Source organism: Rhincodon typus, chromosome 20 (assembly GCF_021869965.1).
Source record: "Rhincodon typus isolate 14 chromosome 20, sRhiTyp1.1, whole genome shotgun sequence".
NCBI classification, from domain to species: domain Eukaryota; kingdom Metazoa; phylum Chordata; class Chondrichthyes; order Orectolobiformes; family Rhincodontidae; genus Rhincodon; species Rhincodon typus.
This window is the reverse complement of record NC_063351.1, coordinates 30859883-30879826: the sequence shown is the minus strand read 5'-3', so window position 1 is coordinate 30879826 and position 19944 is coordinate 30859883. Positions and strand designations below refer to the sequence as shown.

The 19944-nt window shown below is 38.3% G+C and overlaps 1 protein-coding gene across 2 annotated transcripts in view; it reads left to right on the top strand.

The window, feature by feature from the left end:
* LOC109936422 (G protein-coupled receptor kinase 5) overlaps positions 1-19944 on the top strand; it is a 243528-nt gene that overhangs the window by 210908 nt on the left and 12676 nt on the right. For both annotated transcript variants that reach the window (XM_048608894.1, XM_048608895.1), the window contains 6 exons: positions 5166-5203; positions 7269-7358; positions 10444-10652; positions 16163-16300; positions 17467-17604; positions 19114-19245. In XM_048608894.1, the coding sequence (XP_048464851.1) occupies positions 5166-5203; positions 7269-7358; positions 10444-10652; positions 16163-16300; positions 17467-17604; positions 19114-19245 (745 nt within the window). The remainder of the gene's footprint in view (positions 1-5165; positions 5204-7268; positions 7359-10443; positions 10653-16162; positions 16301-17466; positions 17605-19113; positions 19246-19944) is intronic.

The following is a 19944-nucleotide window of genomic DNA, read 5'->3' as shown; positions in this document are numbered from 1 at the left end:
TTTGAAAGTAAGCTTTCACACTTGTCCACCTGTCCAATCTGATAGTGACAGAACAGCATTGACAAAATAACTGGGAGTGGGTTATAAGGGAACCTTCTTAAATAAAGATTGATATACACAGTATAATATGAGGAAGTCTTGAGAAAAGTTACTGCAAAAACTCTGATAATGGAAAAATAATCTAGTGCAAAGCACCACTTCTAAAACCTTATTCAAAAAGAACTTAAAAAACCATATCTTTCCAGTCAGAGCAGAGATTTTGGATATTTCCATCATTTAAAAAAAAATCCAGTTGAATAAATTGGTATTTTCTTTTAGTTAAGTTGTATCTCAGCTCATTCATATGAAGCTTCTCCTCTTTCAAAGCTCAAATACAATACATTCAGCAATCTCAGACAAGTTGCACTTCAGAATAGATTAATCTCCTTCATGCAATCTTTAGCGAGTGTAATGTGCAAGCCTCTACTTTCTTTGGGTTCCCTACGTCTCACCAGTGTGATATTGTTTTGGAGGGCAGAAAGCACAAAACAAAATTCTTTTATGAAAACAATACTTTGCCAGGGCTGGAAATATTTATTTCAGCAGTATTTTAAACTGATCGCTGAAATACTGACTGCATTAGCACTGTCACCTGGGACATGTAGCTTTGAAGTCATTCCCAACAGGCATGCATGAATGAACTCCTTTATCAGAGCGGTATGTGTTAGGAGCACGTGGAAAATCTCCAGCAGAAACTTTCCATGCACATTCACTCAGTGTCATGCAACATGAAACTTCGACATGTTGTGCCTTTTCAGCAGTGATCGTGAACTCTCTAATGCTACTTGACATATTTTTTCTAAAACTATATTAGATAGGGATTAAAAACAGCCCAGTGCCCAGAACACAGCCCAGTGCCCAGAAAGGCATGAAAGAATAGTATATCAAACAGATATCCATTTATTGCAGCCTGTTCCAGAACTAGTACATTGTCTAGTGATGGGATTTGTAAAAAAATCTGTGCATGGAAATGGCAAGTACTTGCTGAATTATGAAGGAAGTGAAATGTACCAGTGGGTGATCAGACACATATTTTTGCTCTCAGATAAGAACAGGCTGATGACGCATGGTCAACATGATGACTTAGATTGATACAGAGAATAGGCTGATCAAACAAAGCAGAAATATCTCTTAGCTCTTAACACCTTCACCCTTGGAGTCAACATCACCCATTATCACTATGCAAGGCAGTGTGAAGATTATGTCATTTTTCTCATGAAAAAGTGCACAAACAAACAGATTGCTTTGTGTACTTGTGAAAATGTTTCTTCAAAAGGAATAGGTTGGTGTTGTTACAATCCCCATAACAATTGACAACTTTTTCAGAGTATTTTTCAAGTTTCTCAAATGACTAACAGAAATCAACCACTGGACAAGGTCTCAGTTTTTAGGATATTCCCTATAGCCAAACCAAATTAAAGTCAAAATGGATCAAACTTTACTTAACAGGCAAAAAAAAGACAAACGAGGTAAAAGGTAAGTTTAGCATTCACTAGCTAAACCTAAATAAGATGGTCTGAATTTTCGCTCCCTTGTTGGGAGCTCACAGTCAGGATGATTCTTGGGCCTGCAACCCAACCTGGAAAATGTGCTGTGGATGTTTGGATTTTTATCCTGGGGGTGGGTGAAAATAGAAGTTGTGATGGTTGATTCTGGGAAAAGTTCAGTGTGCAAGTGCCAGCTGGGCAAAAGGCTGACCTCAGTGCTCCAGCACTTTGTTGAAGATATGAATCAAACAGAAAGTGGCCCTCGCCCTTTGCACGCACCCATGGCCCTCCCATTGCCAACTCATGCCCCTCTGCCCCACGCCCCTCATACCTCCTGTGACAACTTGTGTCTATTTATCCACCTCTGTAGCTCTCAGCCCCTGCAGACTCATACTCTCACCCTGTATCGACCATGAACAGGGCAGTGAGATTAATTACATTTCTTAAGTATCTGTTGATGAATGCATTTTTAAAAAGGGAGCACTAATTTATTAAAAACTCATTTACTATAAATAATTTCCTTTAATTTCTTATTAAAGGTACGCATTTGACTTTAGAGTCTCAATTCAAAACAGCTTGGGGCTGTCAATCAGATTGTAAAATGACAGGTTTCCCACAGTATGATAATGGAAGGTGGCTAAATCACTCATCCTGTGCTAATGTTATGATGATAGCTGTCAGGCTTATGTCAACAATTTCAGTGAAATACCAAGCACTGTGTTTTTTTTTAAATACTGCAGGCAATTTTTTCAGATATTTAGATGGCAGGAGCTTTAGATGCCTTGACAGTCTCCTTTGATAGCTCTCTTTACATGTCAAACGAGCTTGACTATTCCAACGCATTATCCACTTTGCACGCATATGTATATCTACTTTTAACAATCCCAATGGTGCCTGACCTTTGCCAAAGGTCACCCAGGGCTGCATCCAGAAGGGTACCTTACATTTTCAAGAAAGTATCCAACAAAGGAAATCCAGTGAGGTTTTAGATCTTTTCTTCTAAAGTGCATAAGTTGTGTTTTGGCCATCTCAATAGTGAAAAATCAGATCTGACTGATGCAGCTGCAATTGCCAACTCAGACCACAGGTGTGCAAAATTGGAATACGCCCTCAATTGCCTCTCCCCCAGCAAAGATGGTGCCAACTTAGGGAGCGGGACTTCTTGAGTTCAGATCTCCGGTGCCGTTTTCTTTATGATATCAAGCTTCTCCATCTTCTCAAATTCAGGCTAATAGTTACAAAACACTTTGTGCAGTAATTTGGGCAAATGCTTTATAGGAGTATTCCCAAAGTCACACTGGGCTCTCAAATGGATTCTTTCTTCTCTTAGTCAAGTGAAAACTTTGTCCTTTGACAAGGGTTCCTCCCAGTGTTTAAGTTTTCCAGATCCAGCATGGCACACCTTGATCATTCCCTGTTCCCTTGGATCTATTCCCTTTTGAACGAAAACCAAACTGTCTCGACAAACTGTCTCAAGAGTCTATTTAGTCAGTAACACAAAACGGCTTCCCCTACTTTCCCACAGCAGTAACTTGTTTATTTTCTGTTTCAAACACCAGGTGTCGTTATTTTTTCTCTGAGATACTTTGAAAAGGAGATAAAACTGCCATCTCACACAAATCAATTTTTATTCGAGTTTCTCTTCCCATGGCATCAAATCACATGAGCATGTCTCTGTGCTGAGGTGTTGATCTCTCTCTGTTCTCTGTTTTACTTTATGTTAAAGGTACATTTTGAAACACATCAGGAGGGTGAAAAGTGGGCATGAGATGGCTTTGGCTGAGAAGATTAGGGTGAATGCAAAGAGATTCTTTAAGTATATTAAAGGAAAAAGAATAACTAGAGAGAGAATAGGACCCCTTGAGGACTAAAGTGGACATGGACATGGACACGTATGTGTCGAACTGCAGGAGATGGGCAAGCTCCTCAATTAATATTTCTCCTCTGTGTTTACCACAAAAAAGACTTAAAGATTTTGGAACTTGGGGAAGTTAGTGGCGATATTTTGGGGACAGTTCATATCACAGCAGAGGAGGTGTTGGAAGTATTAGAATGTATGAAAGTGGATAAATCTCCTGGACCTGATCAGATATATCCAAGAACCCTGCAAGAGGCTAGAAAAGAAATTGTGTGGGCCTTGGCTGGTATTTGCATCATCATTAGCAGGATGCGGTTCTGGAAGACTGGAGTATAGCGAATGTTGTGCCCTTATTCAAGAGGGGCTGCAAAGAAAAACCTGGCAATTATAGACCAGTAAGCATACCATCTGTGGTATGTAAGTTAGTTGAGAAGGTTCTGAGGGATAAGATATACATGCATTTGGAAACACAGGGTTTGATTAGGTGTAGTCGGCATGGCTTCATGCATGGGAGATCATGCCTCACAAATTTGTTAGAGTTCTTTAAAGTGACCAGGAAGCTTGATGAGGGCAGAGTGGTAGAGGAAGTCTACATGGATTTCAGTAAGGCCTTTGATAAGGTTCCACATAGTTGGCTGCTCTGGAAGGTTACATTACATGGAATCCAGGGAAAGCTGGCAAATTGGATACACAATTGACTTGATGGTAGGAAGCAGAGAGTAATAGTGGAAGGTTGCTTGTCGGACTGGAGGCCTGTGCACAGTGGTGTGCCTCAAGGGTCGGTGCTGTGCGTGTTGCTGTTTGTTATCTATATCAATGATTTGGATGAGAATGTACAAGGCATGATTAGTAAGTTTGTGGATGACACTAAAATAGGTGGTATTGTGGACAGTGAGAAGGTTATCAGAAATTGCAGCAAGATCTTGATCAGCCAGGGAAGTGGGCCGAGAAACTGCTCTAATCTCTATTAAACTCAATTTGCCATTTCTGTTTTGTTAAATGTGTACTGATACATTGAGCCAAGTTTAGCTGAAGCAAGGCATGTTTTGGTGAGCAACATTGTCTGCAACCATTAACACCAAGAATTACAGTAATACTTGCTGGAAGTGTGAACTGACTTCAGTCAACTAACAACCCTTGAACAAAAAGATTTAATAATTAACAAAGCAAGAAATAACAATGAAAGATGAATTAGTTAAATCGGGTAGGCAAAGAGAAATAAAGACGAAAATAAAGATTGGATTATGAGAACAGGAAGAAAAGTAAGATTTTAAAACTCTAACAACGTTGTATGACTGTAACTCAAGCTCAAATTTTTCCATTTCTGGGCCAGAGAGAGTGCATTACCATTTGTCACATCATCAAAAGGATGAGTTTAATGGATGTCAAGATGTGCAAATCCTTAAAAATAGTAGGGAGGTTGTGATACTTTCTGCAGAGCAAATGGTAGGCCCATATAAATTGAGCAGAAAATTCTGGAGAGCCACAATTCAGGTAAATCTGAAGGCATACAAATGGGCTGAATTATGGGAGAGGGCTGAATTATGGGAGAATCTAAATAGACAACTGAGCCCTAAACCAGTAAAAAAAAAATCATAATTTTGATGCCTTTAAGGAGAAATTGCACACATGCAGAAAGAAATAAAAGGAAATGCCAATGGAATGGATTGGGAAAAGGTTACTGTGGAATGTAAAGCTGGCATGGATCGCAGTGAATACTTTGTGATTCGAAAAAACGTTGCTTGATGTGTAACCTTCTCATATTTGTTTCATTTTTTCAGAGATTTGAAACCTGAAAACATATTATTAGATGATTATGGTAAGTAAACCAGTTCTGCGAATGGAATAATCATTGTGTAGTTCAGAGTCAATTTTATTATTACTTGGGCATAATTTTGTTTCCTCCTTAACTCAGCTATCAGTTGTGTGTAATAAAAGTATGTAGGCATATACATTATATATAAAAGCAAAGCCTTATAAAATGTCTGGCATATTCATGAGTTTATTACATTTTAATTATTAATATGTTGTGTGGCACCACGGATACAATTATATCATGCTTAGTCATTTACTTTAATTCTTAAACACCATCCATTTTACATGCAGTTCATCTCCAGAATTTTGCACATCTGTAGAATTTTGATTTTACAGAATTTATGCTATTATAGAAAGAAAGAAATTGCACATTAGAACATTTAATAAAGCATTTTTGATAAGCTAAATATGGTTATGCTAGTGGAAAGAACTGGGAGAGAATCCACCTATGAGTCTTGCTATCGACCCTGGCATTATATTCCTGTAGTTCGGAAGATGCTTCCAGCATAGTGTTACTCACTAAAAGAAAGGGGAAATTCCAGCCAAAAGCAGAAGTGCACGAGTAATTAGTCAGAAGGAATTAAATTATCCATTTGAAAGCTATACTGGTTGCATGTACACTTAGTATTAATAGATAGATGTCTGCTTTTTGATAAGCTAAGCATTGGAAGATCAAATCTTTTAGTTTCAGTAGATTATGTTGAGATACATAAAGCTTCTGTTTTGTTTGTAACTGTATATGTATTTGAAACCAAAATACTTCATCTCTGACCTATAGGTAGGTGCTTAGAATATCCAGTGTTCTTTATATAGCTTTCATGTTGTTGCTAAAACAAATACTAATGTTACACTAACAAAGCTATTCAGATGTCAGAAATATCAATCACAATAATATTGCATATCAAAGATTATAATTTTAATTTCAAAATTTACATTGACTTATTGAATACCCTGACTTCCCTTTCTTCCCACTTCTGTTTTAATTGTGTTTATTTTGTATCTATTTCTAATGTTTAACAAAATACTTTCGCCATCTCATTTTTGAACCTCTCTTCTTTCATTATCAACTTTGTAGAAAGGCATAACTTTCAACAATATAAGCTGATTGACTGGACCTCAACCTAAAGGGTTAGTTTTTTCAGTGACTGAAGTCTTAAAGCTGCCATGAATTAAACACCACTTTCCTAAAACTATGTATCTTCTTGTAAAGTTTTTTACTATTATTATTTCCTGTAATCGCTTTTACCTCAAATGGACACTATGCACCAAAAGTTTTTTTTTTAATGAGACTACAAGGTTGAACCTAATTGCTTATGGAAATAGTAGTCCATTGTATTTGTTAATGTAATGAGAGCGCTAATAAGAATCAAGTGGCTCCTAATATTCAAAATATGTTCATTAACGTCATACTAGCAAAAATGCAAATTAATCTGCACTAAGGAAATGTAAGCAGTTTTCCTAGTTTACTTCTGTTCAATTGAGAATGTTTCCAGTAAAAACATATTCATATTCCGCTTGGGAACCCTGCAGCCCAATGGTATCAATGTGGATTTCACAAGCTTCAAAATCTCCCCTCCCCCTACCGCATCCCAAAACCAGCCCAGCTCGTCCCTGCCTCCCTAACCTGTTCTTCCTCCCACCTATCCCCTCCTCCCACCTCAAGCTGCACCCCCATCTCCTACCTACTAACCTCATCCCGCCCCCTTGACCTGTCCGTCCTCCCTGGACTGACCTATCCCCTCCCTAACTCCCCATCTACACTCACCTTTACTGGCTCCATCCCCGCCTCTTCGACCTGTCTGTTTCCTCTCCACCTATCTTCTCCTCTATCCATCTTCTATCCGCCTCCCCCTCTCTCCCTATTTATTTCAGAACCTCCTTCCCCTCCCCCATTTCTGATGAAGGGTCTAGGCCCGAAACGTCAGCCTTCCTGCTTCTATGATGCTGCTTGGCCTGCTGTGTTCATCCAGCTCTGCACCTTGTTGTCTCGGATTCTCCAGCATCTGCAGTTCCTACTATCTCCTCTTAATCAAATAAATAACTAATTCATTGTTGTTGCATTCTTACAGGTCACATTAGGATATCTGATCTGGGTTTAGCTGTGAAAATTCCAGAAGGGGAGACAATCCGTGGCAGGGTGGGAACAGTAGGATATATGGGTGAGTTTTCAACCAAAATTAGGCACTAATTTTATAGTTTTGACTTGGAAATTACCAGTTTATTTTCTGTTTATGAACCTTGTAAGTTGCAGTTGTAATAGAACTTTACATGATGGCAACATGCAGACTGACTTATCTCACCAGCTTTTACAGAATGCATTTTTGTTTACAAATAAGATATAAATGGAGAGAGTCCACAGAATGCTGTAAATCTGGATATTCTCATACATGAATTACAAAACATTAGCATGCAAGTGTAACAAGTAAATAAGAAGGCAAATTGAATATTTTATTTTATAGCAAGGGAATTGAAAGGAAATTAAGTTTTACTACACATTCTACAGAATATCGATGAAATCGCTCCTAGAGTATTGTATAAAATTTTGGTGGTTTCATTTAAAGAAAAATATATTTGTATTGGAGGCATTTGAAGGAAGGTTGATTCCTGGGTAATGTCTTATGAGGAACAGTTGATCAGGTTGGGCATCTACTTATTGGAATTTGGAAGAATAAGAAGTGACCTAATTGCAACATAAGATTCTGAATGTGTTGACCCAGTAAGATGCTGGGGGAAGAATCTAGAGCTAGTACATGGTTTCAAAATAAGTGTTTTCTACATAATGCTGACATGAAGGAAAATTTATTCTCTCATGGATTCATTACTATCTGGAGTTATCTATCCTATAAAGCACTGGAGGCTGAGCCGCTGAATTTATTCAAGACTGACTTAGACTTTTTATCCATGTGAGGGCTGAAAGTTGTGGGGTAAAGCAGTGAGGAGTCGCAATCAGAACTCCGTGATTGTATTGAATGGCAGAGCTGACTTGAGGACCAAATGGTCAACTCCTGCTCTTGTTTCTTATGTTCTTGCAGAATATTCATTGACACAACTAAATGGATTTTGGACTTAATCTTGATCAAGCAATAGCTACTGTTGAATAAGTTTTGAAAATCCTTTCCATATGACAAATTAACTGTTCATGTGGCTGTTTTGTTTATATATTATCTTGGATGAGAAATTATAAACTGGTGTTTTCATGGGTTGATGAAAAATTATTTTCACACAGGCAGGCCACTTTTTTTTTCCCTGTGAGTTTTAATTCAAATCTGTCTCCACCTTGGTACATTGTAAATACTATCATCAAAGACAAATGCCACATTTGAACACAGTGATGTGAAATTTTCCATTGTATTCCATTTCATTACAAAACTTTAAAGAAAAAGTATTTTTAGTTTGAAATGTTATTTCCTTATATGTGAAAAATCGATTGGAGTATACTCTCATACGTATCTCATATTGTGATTAATACAGTGTAAAAGCCTGATTCTGTGTACAGTCATATTGAGTATAAGTCATGCATCACTCTGTTGATGCAGTCTGATTCATTGAGAGAATAAAACATCTGATGCATGTGAATGAACCGTAAGTGTTAACTACAGCCAAACACCTTGACAGCTGTCCTAGTGCCACTTTTATTGAATTTAGTTTCAGGACATATGTATACTGGTTGCTAAACAAGCAATCATTAATCAGTCTCTTAAAACATTCATCTTTGTTTCATCTGAATTGCTTAATTTTCTCTATAACAATGAGAATAATACTGTTACTGTGAATCCATATGCATGGTGTTGTTTAAAATATTCATTAAAATATACCTTTTAAAATATGCATTAAAACCTTATTGTGGTATCACAGGGAAGTCCATGCAATTTGTGTAATTTTGTACATGAGCCTGTGTTGTAGCAGTTAGCAGGTTAGCTAATTTCACTGCAAGCTATCCGTTAAAACTAGTGGTGAAAGCCATTTTTAGAATTATTTTCATATTTTTGGAATGAAAATTATTCAGTCAGTTTGCAGAAAGGTGCAATTGCAGTCCACCCAGCAGAGTTGCTGTGTCAGTGAAGGCAATGTTGGAAACTGAGCAGCATGCACCTTCAAGCCTGACATAATTTATTGACTGAAACATGCCCGTAAAAACAATTTGACATTTTACAATTTATTTTGAGGAACATTAATCAAAATTATTTCCTCTTCCCTAACCTCTTGATCACAAACCGTACAGTTTGAAGACTTACAGTTCTTGTTTGCATTGAAGCCTGAACAAAGTAAAAACAAACTATCCATTCTTCAGTGGAACATTGGCCAGAGTGGTGTCTAGTGCGGAATATATGGCACTCTAATCATAATCTGTGAGGAAAGCCAATCTATTTACCTGGCAGTCTGTTGCAGACTCTTCATTAACATCTGCCTTTTCCTTGTTATGGTATTGTAGGATCCAATTTTGAATCTGAATTTATCTCAATTGTTATTCCTAATCCTGATGGATGTCTAACCAGCATTTGTAGCACAATATTTGAAATACACATGAACGTAAGTTTGAAATACCATTTTTAAAAAGAGGCTGATTTACTAAGTTCTTCCTTGTTCCAATTATGCAAATTAGAATTCCAAATATTTGGCATCGATATAAAAATATTAAACTCTCCGTTGGCTATGTATTCTCTTCAGTGTCACGGGTGACAGTGAATGATTAGAAAATATAAAATGTTATACTGTTACTGGCCATGTGGCAAAGGAAGAAATATGGAATAGGTTTATTTAGAATGAAGCCTTAGAAGCACAGGACATATATACTTGTATGTCAATAAGTGTCCTGTTGTATGTGCTCAAACAACTGTCTGGCTGGTTCACCTGTATGTAATACAGGTACAATTGATCCAAATAACACAAAATACTGTGCATGTGGAAATCTGAAATATAAACAGAAAATGATGACAATACTCAGCAGGGTCAGACTGCAGCCACAGCAATAAAAATCAGTTTCATTACATGAGCAATTTCTTCATGTATTCGTTTAATGGCCCAAAAGTTTTAAATAAACTTGGTTAAAGTAAAAGAAAGCAAAAGGGCAATATGATATCTGTTTAAAAGCCTAAATATATTAGAGATTTTTGGTCATAATTACTGGCCATTAGGCTGCTATTCATAAGAATCACAACTATTTATTTGTCCAATTTATTTTTATAAGAAGAACTTTCACTGGCTTGAGTTTAGCCTTTAATTTTGGCATTTCTCACTTTTTAGCTCCAGAAGTATTAAATAATCAGCGATATACATTGAGCCCTGATATCTGGGGTCTGGGATGCTTAATCTATGAAATGATTGCTGGTCAGTCTCCATTTAGAGGACGAAAGGAGAAGGTGAAAAGGGAGGAAGTAGACAGACGAGTGTTGGAAACAGAAGAAAATTACACAGACAAGTTCTCTGAAGAGGCAAAATCTATCTGCAAGATGGTAAGCTCTGGAAGTGATATTTAACATGGACACCTTAAGTATAACCAGCATCTAATCAAGGACTCTTGGCTATCCCATGTACATACTTATACTGTAAATTAATTTCTCTTTTATGTTTTATAATTAGGAAATTACAGTTAGTAATACTATTGATTATCCCAAAATATCAAGTAACATGGGGCACTAAATTTTCATGGTTCTGTACAGAGTCAGGTACCTCTCCACCATATTTCTCCCACTATCTCTTGCTGAGTGGCATCCCCCTTTTTCTTTCAAAAGAAACCACTCTCATCTCCTGCCTCACCCGTCCACTTGGCTTGGGCTGCCGTTTTGCTAAGGTAAAGAGTATTGCTATTGAAAAAGACTCCTGGCTCTGAATATCACTTTTCCATGTGATCTTCTCCTTCACTTGCCTTCCCCTTTGTCCTATGTTCAGTTGTGTTTTTTTTTGCTTTCTGCTTGATAGTCACTTTTCTATTTTTTTGTGTTCACTTCCCCTCCCCCAGCCATCTTATTGTGCCCTTGTTTCTCTTTGGATCATTCCTTTGTCATAGTATGCATTATTTCAAAGGGTATCTGCAGAGGCAGCATAAGACAGCACAGAAAGATTTGGAGGGTGTAGTCCCACCTATCTGATGCCTACACCCACTTGGCATCCTACTACCCCACTTAGCTGCCATCCCCTACCCCCTTACGCACTTAGCTTCTATCAGTGATTCCCATAGTGCCTCTAGGAACTTCAAGCTATCGAATACAGCAGATACTGCTGCAGAAAAGGGGCTATAATTTCAGCACTGATCCACATTGTTCCTGCTTCCGTAGTTTGCAGGACCGGACTATCTGGGCTGGGAAGGCTCCTGGCCCAAAGTTTTCTTGCTGCCTCAGGAAAGCAACCAACATAATCAAAGACCCTCCCACCCCAGTTATACTGTCTCCCACCCTCTTCTGTCAGGCAGAAGATATAAAAGTTTGAATATGTGTACAAACAGATTAGAGAATAACTTTCCCCACTTTTATCAGACTTTTGAACAGACTATTCAAATGTTAATATTGATCTCTGTCTCACTGCACCTTCTCTGCAGCTGTGACACTGTATTCTGCACTCTGTTCTGCTACCTGATACATTTTGTACGGTATGATCTGCCAGAAGAGCACACAAAACACTTTATCTTGCTACATGTGACAAAATCAAATTTAATCAAATCAAGTGTGCAACTTTTTGTCTTCCCTGGGTCAACAAGTGAGGTTCCAATCCAGCTCGGAAGACTTGACACGTTAATTTTAGGAATTTAGACTGTCTTGGTTGGAAGTTTCATGATGTGGAGGTGCCAGTGTTGGACTGGCGTAGACAAAGTCAGAAATCACACGACACCAGGTTATAGTCCAACAGGTTTATTTGACATCACAAGCTTTTGACGCACAGGCCCCTTCGTCAGGTAAAGTCACTTTCATGGACACTGCATCTTACAAAATAGCTTTTTGTTGGAATGATATTGAAGAGAAAATTGAAAACTAAGAAAAATATTGTGTTAATAAAATTGATCAATAACAGTCTTAAGTAAAAACGGTACGACGTAAACAGCGAAATTTCCAGAACTGTTATGTAGAAAATGTAAGAAAATAAGAAGTAGGAGCAGCAGTATACTATTCAATCTGTTCTGCCGTGCAGTAAGATCTTGGCTGATCTTATTTTAGATACACCTTGCTGCCTGATCCCCAATTCCCTCTGTTCTCCTACAGATCAAAACTCGATATCAACCTTGAATATCTTCAATGAAGAAGTATTCATAATTAACTGGCATTGAGAATTTCAAAGTCTTTTTAGCCTCTGAGTGAAGACTTCCATCCTTATTTCAGTCTTAAATGATCGGCTCTTAGTCCAGATACTATGCACTTTAGTTTTAGACCTCACATCCAGAGTAAAGCTGTCGGCATTCACCCTGTCAAACACCTTCAGAATCTTTTATGCTTCAATGAAATCTCCTCTCTTTCTTCTATATGCCATATTATACAGGTCAGTTTGACTCAACTGCTCATCAAAAGACAACATTTTTGACCTATAGGCTATCAAGTTTTGAGATAGGAAGTCTTCTGCACCTTTTCATTGGGCCATATTCTATGTACTTTTCAATCTACGGGAGATCATTGATATCTGCAAAGAGAGGAGATGTGTTAATAACATAAGTGGATGCTTTGGCGAAATCTTTCTCATTGTACAATCTGCTTGATATTTCCAATGCTTTCTGTTTTTAATTTCCATTGCTGATCAAGTTCTTCGATTTTATTCGCAGACCATGGATTATTTGTTTACTTTTTAAGATAGTTTGCTTCTTTATGGGAAGACTGAGTGCTGTAGTTAGCAGTGCCGTGTTACCTGAGATACTCGGAAAGGGTATGAAATGAAAGGAAAATCTACAATATTTAGGATGGTCCTTTTTTAAATGTAATCTGCCTCCTGATTTTCTATTACATTTCAAAGATATTGCCAGTCTCCAGTGAATTTATTTTATGCAGGAACCGAACCTTGAAGATTTCCTTTTAACTGTGTACTTCTAGAAATGATCCAAGAAAACCGTTTTAAAATGAAGAATAACATTTAAATAAGCGGAGGGAGTTTTGTGCATTTGCATGTCACCTGGACCACCCATTTTACTAAGTAACATTGTTACAAGTGGAAATAAAAGTATGGTACATCATATATTTGTTCCCACTGTCATCTGGGAGTGTGGTTCAAATTGAACAAAAGAAATATTTCAGTTGAGACACTAGGATTAAAATGATGAAATCAAAATATGTCTGTCTTTCTTCTACCTTATGCCCTGTTATCACTTAGTGCAGCTGGCATATCTGACAAAGACAACAGTTAATGCAAAATCAAGAGGAATAACCATTTATAGGTATTAGTATGTAGAATGTAGTAGATTAATAAGAAAAATTTGCATATCAAAGCATTAATTATAAAATGGATACAGCATGATAAAAGGTCATTTGGCCTGTCCTGCCCCATGCTGACTTGCTGCAAGAGCAACTCAGTTAGTTCCATTCCCTCGCCCATTCCTGCAGCCCTGCACATCTTTTTTTTCTCTTCAGGTAATTATCCAATTACCTTTGAAAACCAGGATTGAAACTGCCTCTAGCACACCATAACTGGGAGGCGACAGCCTAGTGGTTTTAACGCTGGATTTTTAATCTAGAAACTCGGGTTACGTTCTAGGAACCTGGATTTGAATCCCACCATGGCAAATGGTGGAATTTGAATTCAATGAGAAAAGTGGAATTAAGAGTCTAATGAACATTGTCGATTGTTGGAAAAACCCATCTGGTTCACTCATGTCCTTTAGGGAAGGAAACTGCCATCCTTACCTGTAGCTTTTGTTATTTATCTTAAACTGATGCCTTCTGGTTCTCACTTCCTCTAAAGGGATCAGGATCTCCCTACCCATTCTGTCTGATTGTCTTGGTTGTGAATGCCTTTACTATATCTCCTCTAAATCTTTTGTTGTCTAAGGAGAACAATTCTGGCATCTCCAATCTGTCCTCGTAAGTGCAGTCTCTCACCACTGGAACTGGGCTTATGAATACTTTCTGCATTTTCTCTAAAGTGTGATGCTTAGATGGCACACAAAACATCAACTTAAGCTGAATCACTGTACTAAAAATGTTCATCTAATCTCTTTGCTTTTATACATTTTGCCTTCATTTATAGAGTTCCGAATCCCATATGCTTTATAAAGCACTTTCTCAACCTGCTGTACCATCTTCATTGATTTATGTACATGTACTCCTAGGTCTCTCTGCTACTTCTCTACCCCCAGCCCTCCCCCCCACCCGCTTTAGAATTCTACCCTTTACTGTTTCCCATTTACATTTCTCTGCATTAAATTAATGTACCATTTGTTTGCCATATTCCAGCAAGACTTCTGTGTCGCCCTGAAGTCTATCATTATCCTCCTCCAGTTCACAAGTACTCAAGTTTTGTGTCATGCACAATTTTTTCAGTTGTGCCCTGCACACCCAAGGAAAAGTCAGTAAACTCTCACTGAGAGCCCTAACAAATTACCTCACTAGGGTAATTGGACCTGGCTTTGTTCAGGTACAACAAATTTGTACAGGCCCCATGCCCTTCAGAACCAGTTTCAATATTGCAGAAACCTAATGACCTTTCAACCATGCCATTTTTCCAAATTTTTTTGGTCTGTACTCTTATTTCTGTACTCAACAGCAAGTGACACTGGGAATAGTCCAAAGTTTTCTCTTCCTTTAGGGTTCCACTGGCTAGTTTCCTTCCTAGATTTCTAAAATCTACCTGAAGGACCTCATCCCGCTTTGTCCCTGTATCTTTTGTGTTAATATGAACCATGACTCTGGACTATTCCCTCCCTCCTGAAAGCGCTCTTTAACTGCTCAGTGATATCCTCGACCCGAGGGACCAAGGGGGCAATATCCCATAAACAAAAACAGAAATTGCTGGGAAAGCTCAGCAGATCTGGCAGCATCTGTGGAGGAGTTCTGAGGAAGAGTCACTGGACCCGAACACTAACTCTGATTTCTCTCCATTGATACTGCCAGACCTGCTGAGTTCTTCCAGCAATTTCTGTTTTTGTTTCTGATTTCCAGTATCCGCACTCATTTCAGATTTTTTTTTTCGGCTATATACCATCCTGGATTTAGGTCTGCAGCCTCAGTAGGCATTACTGTTCCCCATATATATAATGCCTGATCTGTATTGCTTCCCTCATCTTCCTCCTGCCCCCACATGAGGTTGAGCTGCCTTGGTGTCATGGATTTAGCTCTGGCTACACTGGTAGGGAACATTGCTGTCAGTAGTATTCAGAACTGTTACCAATTGGAGAATGAGGTGCATTAAGGGCACTCCTACACTACCTGCCTGGCCTTCCCTGACTGCCTGGCAGTAGTACTTCTCCCCTCCCCACCTACGTACTGTTAAACTGTACAATGTTCCCATACAGAAACATCTATCCATGTAGCTCTGAGCCTCATGGATGCAGCTCAATGATACCAGAAGCCACTAAAGCTCCAAAACCCAGACCTCCAGCTGTTTGAGTGGGCAATCCTTGCTGCACATGTAATTGTCCACAATATGAGCAGTATTCTGGAATTCCCACATAACATGTGCATACTTTGAGACTACGATCCATGCAGTTCATCCAGTTAATTTAATAACTGTGCTAAACCAAAATAAAGACTTTGAAGAAACTTATGGAAGTAAAACTGTAAAATGTACAGGGCCTTAAATAAATTGTTACCTATGCCAACTGCACTTTGTCTTGTGTAGTCACTGTTATGTAGACCAAATAAAAGTGTGCAGTTTCACATTGATTAATGCCAAGTCTAAAAATGCGCCCTGATGCTCTTGTGCGCATGAGACTGTAAGTAACGGGTGCACACCTTCACATATGTCAATCTTCTTCTTCTGTTTGAAAAAAATTGTAGCTGAAGATCTACCAAAGCTGTTAACAATGTAAAATCCTTGAATGTTTTCTCAACAGTTGCTAACCAAAGACCCCAAGCAAAGATTGGGCTGTGCAGGAGGAGGTGCTTCCGATGTGAAGAAAAACCCATTCTTCAGGAATATCAATTTCAAACGATTAGAAGCAGGCATAATGGAGCCTCCATTTGTACCTGATGTGAGTAATGAGACAACGTTACAAGGAATAGTTGCAAATCCATTATTTACTGCTGTGATCAGAATGATTTATGAGGAGATATGTTCTTGACTAAAAATAAACAGAGTCACTTATTTCTTCCCGCAATATATTGTGGGTCTCAAATGATTAGGAAAGAAGAAAAATATTCTTTTTTAACATATCAATGATTTGTCTTTATTATCATTATGTTAAATACAAAAAGTGTACAAATTAAGATGACAACTGCGAAGAATGTTGCTGTCTATAATCTATTTTAACAAATGCAATATGCAAACATCCTTTTACAACTCAACATTGTATTTGTTTTAACCCTCCTCATGGATCTTGTTTTTGTAATACAGCCTCTCCAATTTTCCACCTGTACATGAGCTCAGCGCAGTGCCATTATCAGTAATACAAATGCATTCTCATAAAACCTCACATTCTTCTAACCAGGGACATTGTTTTAATTTCCACTGATGTAATGCTTCAATTGCTCATGTAATTTTTTATATGTGTTTTTTTAAATACCAAAAGGATCTATTAGAAATCATTTGCAGCTGCTTCAGGGAATTGTGCTATGGCCATTCTGAAGGGGAAGTGATTAAATATTTATATTAATACAACATTCATAATTTGTTGGCTTGGTTGCGCAGTACAATGAAACATTGTTCTTAAATCCTGCCTCCATCGCTAGAAGCCAGCCCAAAATCCTGTGGAGGAAGAAAATACATCAATTCAGACATCTATTAGTTTTTAACTGTTTGAACCAAGTATTCAGTAGACATGCATATTCACAACTGACTTTAATTGAATGAATAATTCTCACTTCAAATCTACCTGGTGGAATTCATTGGTGTGGTAGTGCTTGATTGAGACAATCTGACATTCTAGACTATAAGCACATGGCTGGGCTCCTGAGCTTTACCCCCAATCTGTGCCTTACTTTCCCTGAAAATTAATTGTTCATACTCAGCACTGAGAGCTGCAGCTTGATGAGTGCTTATCATTTGGAAAGAAGTAGGTGGTGACGTGGTGGGTGGAAGGGAGCACAGCAAAGAAAAATTCCATTGCGTCCCTGTTTGTGAGCATATTCTGGTTTGAAATTAATTCTGTATTTCGTAGCATGCAGCCATTCTTATCCCAGCTCCTTGCTCCTCTAACAGCCACGAGCGGTCTATTGCAAAGACGTGCTGGATATTGAACAGTTCTCCACTGTGAAAGGAGTAAACCTGGACCAGACAGATGATGATTTTTATTCAAAGTTTTCAACAGGCTGTGTTTCTATTCCCTGGCAGAATGAGGTGAGCAGAACACCATTCCCTGTTTGAGTTTGTTGAGGGGATGTTTGCTTCCCTCGTGCTTACTTGCTAGTTAACCTCACTAGAATTTATTTTGTCATTTTGGTTATCCATGAGAACAAGGGTATGAAAATATCTATCAAACATGTAATATTTTATTCAGACTAGTAATAAAACTATAAAGCCTACTGTATTACCTAAATGCTGCACCTCAAGAACGAGTATATAAATGGCTGGAAGGTGACAGAAGGTGACAGTGGTTGAAATTGGACCTCATTTAGACATTAAAAGTTAATTAAGAACAAGTGTAGCTGTGCATGAGCTCGCAATCTTAGGTTTGTTACATTCAGACCCAAACTCGGGTGTCCAGTGTTACTGGTGCAGTCCAGTGATGCACACCATGTATTGTATTCTAACGTCTCCATAATCCTTTTTTGCCATTTACTGATGTATCAGAAGTGAACCAGTATTCATAGACCTTCACCTCCGACACGTTTATATGTTAATAGTTGCTGTCTCCATGAACTAGCATTAATATTGCTGTCTAGCAGTGTTTTTCAGAAATACAACTACATGCAAATTCTTGATAAAATTGCTCAAATAAACCTGCTAACTCCTGACTTCCTTACCACATCACCCCGCCATGTCATTACCAACAAAGCCAGTCTCGGGTCTCTTGGTCAAATTAGCTTCTGTAGAAAACGATACTGTTAAAGCTTTCCACAGTCTGTGACGCTATTTCCTCTGATCTCACAGGCTTAGTGTATCCTCACAAAAGCACATAGTAAACATACTTCGATAAGGTATTAGTATTAATTTGGTATAAAATTGCACATTTCGGGGGCAAAACAGTCACCTTCCCATTCTACAGTCAAAATTTGAATCTAATGTAAACTAGTGATTGTGTGGCCTGTGACTGGAAAGAGATAAGATGATTTCAAACCATTTCTTAGTGGCATATACCCAGAGCACCTACAATTGACAGTAAATTACATATTTATTCAAATACTTCATCATATTCCTCCCCATGTTACATCAGATGTTGTCAGGTCATTTTCTTAAAGTTGTTCCGAAACACTATCACGGAAGGACTTTTACTGGAGTCCGTCAAAAGATGTCTATTTACTCATTTACACAGGCTCAAGTTGGTGTATAATTAGCACATTGTGAACTCATTTGGAGTTAGAAATGAGACACTGAAATACAGAGTTCTGCATTAATACATCGTCAATCCCAGAAAGGCCTATTGTCCTCACCAGGTAGAACTCCCTTTCCGTGCCCCATCTGCACAGACATTGATGCGCATGAGTGATCTTCTGTTTATCTGTAATCTCTTGGAGGCACTAAGTTCCATTATGGGTTAGCAGTCTTTCCCACACCGCTACTACTGTGTAGTAGCATGAGTCAAGTTGGCAACTGCAGCCAGCTTCATGACTAATCTGTAGCAAACAGAGGAGCAAGGTTAACTTTTGTAGTGCACTCGGTAATATTTCTCCATTTTGGTCACTGCAGATGATTGAAACAGAATGTTTTAAAGAATTAAATGTGTTTGGTCCAAATGGAAGCTTATCTCAAGACCTTGACAGGAGCTACACCCCTGAACCACCCAAAAAGAGTTTTCTTCAAAGGTTATTCCGGAGGCAGGTGAGATCTAACATTCTGAGGATGTTAAATTTTCTACTGCATAGAGATGTCCATCATACGTTCACCAGAAGGTTGTATTTTGCTTCTGTTTTAGTACGTATCACTGCTCTACCTTCTCCTTCAGTTCTAAAGAAGTCATGTTGGACTCTGTTAACTCTGTTTCTCTCTCCAGGCCTTTTGAGTTTTTCCAGCATTTCCTGGTTTTACTTGAATGATGTTCTTGGTGCTTTATGGTAACCAAGAATAATTAATATTTGTTAAGATCATTAACAATGATTTGACTGGCCTGTCTGAGCTACTAACCTTTGTCTACAAACCAGTGCCAGTTTTGCATTAGATTACATGACAGTACCTTGTTTCTGATTAAAGCAGAGTTTGAGATCATATTTTAACACAATATCTCTTAGTGCCATATTGTGCTCTTACTCTAGTAATGAATAAACCTGTATTGTTCTCCAATTAAAGCACACAGACAGGATATTAATGCTGCCTGCTTCTCATGGGAGAAAAAATGTTTCTTTTTGAGTGGTGTGTATTTTGTAACAGTGTAATCTTTCTGAAAAGTAATAGAGATAGTAGGAACTGCAGATGCTGGAAAATCTGAGATAACAAGGTGTAGAGCTGGATGAACACAGCAGACCAAGCAGCATCATAGGAGCAGGAAGGCTGACGTTTCGGGCCTAGACCCTTCATCAGAAA